General features: G+C 39.5%; 1 protein-coding gene across 1 annotated transcript; it reads right to left on the minus strand.

The window, feature by feature from the left end:
* Positions 1-1,225: 1,225 nt before the first annotated feature.
* On the minus strand, positions 1,226-3,416 carry LOC125314870 (disease resistance protein RPM1-like). The gene is made up of 3 exons (XM_048278121.1): positions 3,089-3,416; positions 2,283-2,990; positions 1,226-2,194 (listed from the first exon to the last, which is right to left on the minus strand). The coding sequence occupies exons 1-3, from the start codon at positions 3,293-3,295 to the stop codon at positions 1,226-1,228; spliced, it is 1,884 nt and encodes a 627-aa protein (XP_048134078.1). The 5' UTR covers positions 3,296-3,416.
* Positions 3,417-10,369: the final 6,953 nt, after the last annotated feature.

Raw genomic sequence — 10,369 nt, forward strand, 5'->3', positions numbered from 1 at the left:
GAAAGTCAAGTGAGTCCTCCTCTGGTCGAATTTGCAGAAAGACATATATTCCTACTGAAATATGGCAAAAACGACGACGACGACGACGACGACAATAATAATAATAAATAAATAAATCCCCAGCTTTCAGCCGCAATACATGCTGCTATTACAAAATACTGACATTATTGGTATATTTAAATATTAAATTATGTTTTCATCTAATAACTTAAGCTCGCGGTAGATCAAATCTATCCAGTTCCGTTATTTATACTTTCCTAATTATATATTTTCATGCTCAATTTTAAGTCATCTACTAGTTTACGCTTTTAAAACAGTTAATTGTAGTCCAACAAAATCTGTCAATCTCGTCTCTTTTATTTATTTATTTATTTTCTTTCGACAAAAACTCCGTGCCAAATAAAGTCGGATGCAATGATGCTGGCGAATCAATAGTTCCTTTCCAGTGGGGCCCAACATAGCCATTGATAATTGTTGCGTGGAATAAATCATGAATTGAGAGAGCACGCAAATGGATCCATAAGAATAGAAGACCGTTGCAATGCACGAGATTAGGAGAGCATCCTTTTTACTCTTCTCATTACGAAGATATTAGTAATGAATTTTTACACTCTTTTAACTTTTGTGGCTAATCTGCATTCCCTTCATTTTGAGTATTCGCAACTTTTCTAATGACAAACTTTTTTTTTTTTTTGATGACCCAGGGAATCCCCGCACGGCCGGCAGTCGAGAGGTAAACCCTGGGGGTAACACGTGTTAGCCACCACACACGTGCCACCGGTTAAGTCACCCCGCAACGCCCCTGGGATTCGAACACTCGACCTTTTGCGAGAGGAAGAGTACGTGAACCGGCGGCGCCACCCGTGTGGGTGGTTTCTAATGACAAACTTTTAGTTTTGCCTAATCTAAAGATTTTTACTAATGTCTTTTAGATGAATTCCTTCCACATCTGTATTTTCGCAGGTCCTTTTAATATGTTTCGCAGGTACTCGTGTACCCACATGTGATTTTTCAAATAGGGAAATTGTAATTCTTTGTTATTTATTTAGGTCGATTAATGCAAGAAAGATCAGAAACAATTGCAATGATCTCCAAATAAGGTAACGACAACAACGAGAAGATAGCATATTGATAAAAGGAAGAAATCACAAATAAAAGCACCAGAGTATTTCCTCTTCTTTCCCTCAGGGATCAATAGACGGAGCAAGGGGAGTGGCGGAGGGGCTCATCTCGTCACCCTGTCCTGGATGACATTATAGGAATCGAGGCTGAGATCATGTTTCTCCCAGCGATCCCCTTTCTCCCAGAAGAAGCGAACTTCTGGGTTACGTCCCATCACCTCCTCATAGCACTCTTGCCCAATACCCTCCCTCGTTCTGCTTCTGCTGTTCGGATAGAACGCAAGAGCAAATTCTTCTGGCATCTCATAGAATTGGAGCTCCTCGAGGTTCGAGAGGTCGCGGATGACAACCAGTAACGATTGCCAGTCCAAGTGCCTGCATCCGGCAATGACGAGACTCTGTAGGCAAGGCATTGCCTGACCATTCATCGACACAAATCTCAGGTTTTCCAGACAGACGAGGGCTAATTCCTTGAGCTTTGGGAACCCTCCATCTCCAAAAACCAATGTTTCCCCATCAAAGGCATTATTAATTAGCTCAAGCACCAAAAGATTGGGCAAATTCTGGAGAGCAATTAGGGGGCTCGATTTCGATCTGCTCCATCCCAAACGCAATCTGGTCAGATTGTTCAGCAGAGGAAGCCAATGAGGCACCTTCTTTAGACATCCTTCGATATATAGAGACCGAAGAAGCAGGGGAGGTGAAGACAGAAGATCCAAATCAATAACTTCAGACTCACTTTCTGCAGTCACTTCTAGCGATCGAAGCTTGGTCATCTTCTCGAGGGAGTGGCATAGTTCCTTTGCATTGTCTGTCTTCAACTCCGTTACGCCCAGCCTCGTTAGCTGACTTAGCTCTCCCAGCTCTTGCATAATATTCTTGCCCCGACCACCTCCAGCTTTCACACAGCACAGTTTTTGCAGTGATTTTAGCGCTCCCATGCCCTCGGGAGCCGAAATTCCCTTTCTAAGACCGAAGGATAGAGGAAATGTGGGCTCTGAATCACGGTACACCACTAGATACTGTAATTTCTTGAGCTTGGTTATCTCCACAGGCAGCTCAGAGACCAACGTCTGCTTAAGATCCAGAGTCTCCAGATTTTGCAGTTTCCCGATTGACCTAGGAATGATGCTCGCGTTGGTCCTTCTCAAACTTATATACTTCAAGTGGAACAGAACTGGTATTTGTCGGGGGAATGTCAAGGGATGAGCCTCCCAGATCTAACACCTTCAGCAGCTTAGAGTTACTTGGGAAGAATTGCTCATCAGAGCTAGTCGATTTCCCTAACTCAAAAATGAGCAGAGAGCGTAGGCGGGGGAGGCTTAGCTGGTTCAGTACGATGTTGCCGGTGTATTGGACTGACAGACGCCGCACTGTTTCGTGCAATTCTTTTCTCTGCTCAGATGCGAACGAAACAAAGTTTTCATCCCTTAACTTAGAAAGGATGCTTTCACGCGTTAGGTCATGTACCCTACAACGCCTTAGCCTTCCGTCTGAAGCTGTGTTTGCATTTTGCACCAAACTCCTGTTTATAAGCTCCTTCAGGTATCTTTCAGCAACCTCCTCTTGTGTCATCCCTTCTCTTTCCTCAACAAATCCTTCTGCAATCCACAGACGGATGAGTCTACTACACTCAATCACATGATCCTCTGGAAATACTCCCAAGTACAAAAAGCGGCTTTTCAAGTTATCATGCAAATCATTGTAGCTCAAGCTGAGAATTTTCCCGAAAATTTTCATCCTGCCATCGCTTTCTAGTTCTGCAGCAAGGCTGCGAGTAATCATCTCCCATTCTTGGACATCATTTGCAAAGAGAAGACCACCAATTGCCACTATGGCAAGAGGTAAACCCTCGCATTCTTTTAAAATCTGCCGAGAAAGGTGTTCTAGGTAAGGAGGACAGGGTTTCCCACGGAAGACTTTCTTGCAGAATAAGGACCATGATTCATCTGGAGATAAGGGCTTACGAGAATAAACTTTTGATGGTGGGATGAGACAGTAGCAATGTCAGCTTTGCGAGTAGTGATTATTATTCGGCTACAGAAGCTGTTATTAGGCAATGCATTTTTTATACCTTCTAGTGCTTCCAAGTTCCATACATCATCTAGAACAACGACGTACCTTCTTTGCTGCAGAAAGTCTTTCAGTTTCTGCTTGAGCCTCATGCTGTTCATGGATTCTATTCCTTGAGGGACCAGTTGCTGAATTTCTCCATGTAGTCGTGCAATTATGTCCCTCAAGATATTCTGAATATTATAAGTCTGTGGGACACTGATCCATGCATGGCTTTGGAAGTAGGCTTTCACTTGGCGATCGTCGTAGACTCATTTTGCCAAAGTGGTCTTCCCTGAACCCCCCATTGACACAACTTCAAGTCCGAATTCTCCATCAACAAGCCACTTAATAAGCTCCTCTCTTGGCTTGTCAATCCCCACCAGTTCACCTTCCTCGACTTGAAAAGCATACTCCCTGAGATCGTGCCATGAGGTGCCTCTGGTGGATGCACTTGCACTTTGCTTTGGTAATATGACTTGAAATGGTATCGCCGATGCCCTTCTCGTATGCTGCTGACTCTTGACTTGATATAAGCTATTTTGGAGGAAATATGATGGCGTGCTTTCAAGTTATGTATGGATGACTTGATCTTGTGAAAGTACCTCATGAACCCATGTCCGTGATCTCTTGCCAAGTTGAGCATGAATTCATCCAGAGTATCCTCTACATCGTATGCAACATCTCTGACCTGTTTCACCCACACCTTCAACTCAGGGTCATCTTCTTGCGACGACTGGGCACTTGCTAAGAAGGCCTTCATGCGCTCAAATTCATCTCTGATGAGTTCTATTTATCAACGTACCCCTTTCAATAATAGTTTCACATCTTTCTCAACGATCATAGCAAGCTTCTCAACCAAACAGGACACTGCGAATTCTGCCATTTCTCTTCCTCACTGATCTCACGAGATCAAAACTTAGCGAAGAAGGAAATAGGTATGGTGGTTTGCAAGTACCTTCTGAACCAAAAGAAAGAATCCTTTAAATGAACAGCCAACTAGGCTTGAGCGCGTCTATTTGGCGAAGTATTCTCATGACTTCTGCACTTTGATGTTACAACACTGATTAGGATACTAAGCAAACTGCCAAGTTGCCCGCTGCATTTCATTGGTCCCCAGGGGGGCAAATTTTCACATTGCACTGTTGCATTGAGGATTCCAGCCGACAAGTGGGACTTGGCAATTTGCTACTCAGTAACTGGTCTGCTCACAATCCACTCAGCAGTGGAAGTGGGCGAAGACAAACGCCTCTTGAACTTTGGCCAAAACGCACGGTGGAATTCTTCTTTGTTAACGCCATTGCCTTACTTGCAACTGCAGAAAACGCCTTGCGGATGAACGATTGATCCTGAACTGAGGCATAGTGACCGATCCCTGAACCCTTGCCGCCCTGCTCTGCCTAGGTACCCCAAAATCCACGTAATCACGGTTTGCGGATGGTGGAGGATGACGAACCTGAGATGAGAAATGGATATAGTACATAAGTTCTAATGATCTGACCCAGGTCCATGCTGTTGGTTGTCCAGTTTGAAGAAGTGTCTGAACAGTTTTATAGTTAGCATGTATCTCCTCCTAAATAATTAAAATCAGCTATTAAATGTTATACTTCGATCCGACATAGCGACCAATTTAAGTCACCCCATAACCCTGGGAAATTGGAGAAATTTCACGTATATTGCATTCCGGGGGCACTCTAGTTTACAAGGAGGACAATAATGCTCACCGCGGCATGAGCCCGGTGCCTGCACTCTTCGGATCCATCTGCACCACTAAACTTGTGCATCGCAATGAATTTCACACGATGCCTGCCAAGTATGATAGTCCGGAAGGTCACAAGGCATATACACTTGATCCATACAACAATTTCTGCATCTCGCTGCGACATATGCTTGGAAGGGATGTCTGAATTATCTAAAATTGGTAATTAACCTAGAGATGATGCATAGTTACTCATTTGCAAGGAGTTACGTAGCTGAAATATTGTCAAAATAACGAGGTTTAATTTTTTTTTTTGCAATGATCATATGTTTAAAAATCAATTACCTAAATCAGATTATCCTCTTAACAGACATTTTGATGACTTAATCATCACAATGAATAATCTTAATTGATTGAAGCGTGCCCTCATGTAAAAATTTCAACAATGCATGTGAATAATCTTTCACACACAAATATTCTGTCTAGGCCATCCATTTTTGGGTTAATATCACGAAAAACCTCAAATACCTGTGGCAAATTTATTCCAAATTATTTTTATGACCACGAAAAACTCCAAATCGTTACACCTGTAATAAATTTACATTCCGTTAGTTTCCATTAAATTTTACCATCAAATTATTGAGTTTGATGGCACGTAACAATTGACGGGGGTGTGTCTCCCGAGGAATAGTCGTGCTCTACCACCGGTTTGAGCCATAGCTCGCCGGCCACGCGGACACCTCGGTTATCAAAAAAAAAAAAAAAATTGACGAGGTGTATCGGTTTGAGATTTTTACTATGTGTTTGTCATATGTTTATTAGTTTGGAATTTTTCGTGATATTAACCCAATTTAACGGAAACGAATGGGGGTAAATTCATCACAGATGTATCGGTTTGGAGTTTTTGATGGTAAAAAAATATTTTGGAGTAAATTTATCACATGTGTACTGTCACGACCTAAAAAATTAATTTAGGTTAATGGATTATTAGGTTAATTAGATGAATTAACTAACCTAATACGGACTCTCCCAAGCCCAACCAATTCGCAACTTAGGTTTGATTTTTTTTCTTTTGTAGGAGCCGCCACTAATCTTTTTTGGTAGGTAGATTAGATACCTAAATAAAGTATGGGAGAATACTTTATTTTCTGCTAACCAGAGATTTAGGGTTCGGGGACTTGATTATGTTAATTTTTAATTAACATCCTTTCGGTACCTGATTTCATGAAAATGCCTTTTCTTGATTGATGATGTGAATTGAATGTTTTTTTTTTGTTTTCCCTTTTATTATTATTTTTTTTCGAATTTCTTTTAAGCTTGAATTTGAACAAAGTTAAACAAAAATGCCCATAATATACCTTAATTTCCGAATTTTCCGATAAATCTTCTCATTCCCGAAGATCCGGGCTAGAGCGAGATTTCATCTGCTATATTCTCGAGGATTCGAGCTAATATGCAAATAATGGTATAAGATGTCATCATCCCTTCTCGCCAAAGGGCAGAATACGAAATCTTATACTAAATTGCCATCCCATCCCATAAGATCATGGTTAAGGCTTGCAATTTAATATTCTCAAGGGTCAAAGCGAAGGGAGCATATATTATGGGCTGTTTTTATTTAAAGATGTGCAAATATTTATTGAATTTTCGAAAATCCCTACAAGATTTCGAAATTTTCAAGGAGATGAGCTCCTATCCACGTAGGATTGATATCTTTTAAAATGGGAAAGATTATCTCTTAGGATTTTCAAGATAATCGAGATAACTTCCAAATTTAAAGATTTCTTCAATATTTTCGAAAATTTTGATTAGGCCATGAGATATTGTTCTAATATTTCGAAATTATGTCGATATCAGATTACCTCAAAATCCATCACCGGAAGATATGTAAAAGATCCAAGAAGATAAGCATCATATCTCAAGATTCACTCAGAAATTTCGAACATACAAGATTTGGCGACAAAATTGTTCAAGGATATGCTCATAGTGATCTAGAAATATATATGCTCAATATCCCCAAGATATATTTCAAGTTCAGAAATTAAAATTGAGCAACATAACTTATCCGAAAAAATCAATTTCCATATTCATCAACAATTTGTTCACATCCAAGGAGTGCAAACAATCTCCAGAATATATTGAGATAAGGATATTACCTATTACGAAATAAAATTTCCTAATTTAGAATTTTTTATTCTGAAAGCATGTCGAATGAATCCAATTAAAATCCAACTTTTGAAACTTGTGATAAAATTAGGGTTTTGATATTTCGATCATACAAAATAATTGCTTCTTGAATTCCCGAAAAAACTGCGTTTTAGTCCAAAGACAACAGCAATTCAACGTGGAATTCATGCAAAATCTGTGTAGAAATAGTCAAGAAACTTACCTTTATGCTCCCCCAAAAATCTGCATGGTTAGAGATCATAAAACACACCAAAAAGGACTTGATTCAGACAAAACAGCATGCAAAATAGCGCGAAACAGCGTGCAAACCAGCGTGAAACAGCATTGAAAACAGCACGAAACAGCATTGAAACGGTGGCAAAACAACTTACTTTTCAACTCAAAAAGTCATCAAGTGGGACTGCAAAAATATAGGGAGATTACCTTGAATCGAGCCCGTAAATCTGTACTTCAAAAGCAACAAATTCGCCTGAAAATCGTCTCTAAATGGTGCTGTTTTTCACTCCAAACAGCAGTAGAATAGCCCCCTAAGATTAGCAAAATCGTTTCCTAGATAGCAACTCGAACCCTCCAGAAATTGTGATTCTTCCGCCGAAGGAGCTTTTGCCGAGAACCTGTTTCTTTTTCCCCTCAACTCTCACGTGAATACTCTAAATTTTCTGAACGTGTCAATTCTCCTCCTCCCTTAACCCTAGGCATAATTGTGTATTTATAGAACAAAGGGTTGCGCGCAAGTGTAGGGTTTACCGACGACCGTTCGATTCATAAACTTTATTAGATATCGATCGTCGGATTAAAAATTCTGACTTTTAAGGAGTCCTATTTATTAAAAATAACTAGAATTTTCGTCCAAATGAGGACTTCCACAAGTTGGACCAAAATCCTAGGCTTTTGTGGGCTCATTTTGTCATTTCGGACCCAATTGGACCTTAACTAATCAAATGGATAATTAATTTAGGCCTTTTTGCAATTTTAAGAGCTCAAACGGGCTGTTTTAAGTCCAAAATTATGATGAAAAATTCGGCATCCCCTCGGGGCCTCATTCGAAATTTGCAAACTAGTCCGGTCCAGCCGCCTATCAAATTAAGCTCAATTGACCCGACATCCGATCCTCAATGCCATAACATGCTTTTGACTGACGGAAAATAAATGTGCTATGCATGATAAAATTATTTTTGTGAGAACCATTATTAATTCTCATTTTTATGAAATGATAAATGAAAATTAAAATTTAGGTGTTAACATGTACTAGTTTGAGATTTTTTGTTGTATTAATCCTATAATTTTTTACATAAAGTAGTATTGCGAAGGCACTGTTTAGTCCCTTAAGATCATTTGTTTTTCCACTTAATTTCCTCCATGTTCCTTGTCGACATGCTACAATAAGTACAAATATTAAGAGACAACATAGCATATGAGGAAGATGAAATAAACGTCAAATTAGACATATGACATGACATTCATGGATCATGGCCAAAGATGAAGATATCCACAAATGGATGGATTCGACGATCCTGATGCCATGATGATGTATTATTGGGTCTATTTGGTTTATTGACTCACTAATTCATTGGGAATAGTTCCATGCCACACACACACAAACACACGAGGGGGAAAGTGTCAAAAAAAGTTCTAAACCTATTATATTGGAGCCAATTCAACCTTAAATTTTTTTTTTTTTTGCGTTAATTCAGTTCAAAACCTTTTACATTGGTGCCAATTCAATCATAAACCTTTTATTGGTACCAATTGAGTCATAAACTTATTAGATTTGTGTCAATTTAGTCCTAAACTTTTTGTTTTTATACCAATTTAGTCAATTTTGATCGAAAATTACCGACATGGACGTCTATTATCCTATGTTGAGCGGCTAGCGCCAACATAGATTTTTTTAATATTATTCTAATAATTAAATAACTTTTAAAAAAGTATTAAAAATAATTAAAATAATTAAAATAATATTAAAATTTTTCATGTCGGCGCCGGTCGTGTCATGTAGGACAATCGACGTCCACGTTAGCGATTTCCGATCAAAATTGATTGGATTGATTCAATTAGTACAAATGCAAAAAGTCTTAGGACTAAATTGGCACCAAGACAAAAGATGTAGGATTAAATTTATACCAATAAAAGGTTTAGGACTGAATTGCTACCAATTAAAGGTTTTGAACCGAATTTGCACAAAAAAAAGTTTATGACCGAATTGGCACCAATGCAATAGGTTTAGGACTTTTTTGACACTTTTCCCATCGAAATGTGAACCTAAATCCCACAAAACAATAAGAACTTACACACACCAAAACCAAAGTTGTATTATTCCTATGTTGGAACTAGGAAAAGGCAAAACAGTCTGGACGACAAATAAAAGAACTTAAATCAAACGGACGATGATGTTTTTATTAGCAATAAATTAAATGATCTCAAAATTGGAAGTGGTAGAAACAAATTAGCCAGGAGTAATGCAATGTTGAGGTCCGAGTTTATTTAATTCTCAAGATGCGTCTGAATTATTAGCAATAAAGGAAAGGTTTTAGAAGTCAATTTTACTGCTCTATCCCCAAGCTGTCTATACTTGGAAAAAATAAAATAAAAATGGGAACAATCGAAACAAAGAAAGGCGGGCGCATGTAACATTTGCCTGGCTCTGTTTTTCATGACAGAACGTTAATTGTGTCCTCTATTCAATTTATCATATCCGTCGATCCTCCGTCTATTTTCACGGCATGTGATCTTCCAAGACGCAAAATTGTAATTCTTCTCGTTTCTTTAGTCAAACCACTCGTTTGACTCACCCACCACGGGCATGGCGCGTTTGGTGAGCTTTGAGCTCTTTGGCCTTAAGGCGTAAGCTGGTCGAATGTTCAAAACCCTCCCAACGCGTTTCTCGAACTTAAGTGGGGGGCCCTTGCTGGTGGGCTACGGGGCTAGCCTCCCTCCAGGTATAGTCGCCGTCGGAAAGGGTCTTCGCTGCCTTTCGGGTGGTGGTGAGTTGACCCGATTACGACCGGCGGATCCTGGATTATCAAAAAAAAAAAAATAACCACTCGTTTGACTCTATACAGGCTAAAAGTAAAACAACCCATATAATATAATATATGCAGAAAGTAAGGAACAAAAAGCACTGACAACTAAATAAGATAACAACAGCAACAAGATAGCAGCCCGGGGATATGAAAGTTCTTAGATAAAAAATATCGATAATGGAAGGAGTCATAAAAGCGGCGGAGGATCTTCTTGCTCGTGACGATGGTCTTCTAGGATCAATGACGGACCAAAGGGACTAGCAGGGGGGCCAGCATATCCCTACGAT

Source organism: Rhodamnia argentea, chromosome 1 (assembly GCF_020921035.1).
Source record: "Rhodamnia argentea isolate NSW1041297 chromosome 1, ASM2092103v1, whole genome shotgun sequence".
Taxonomy (NCBI): domain Eukaryota; kingdom Viridiplantae; phylum Streptophyta; class Magnoliopsida; order Myrtales; family Myrtaceae; genus Rhodamnia; species Rhodamnia argentea.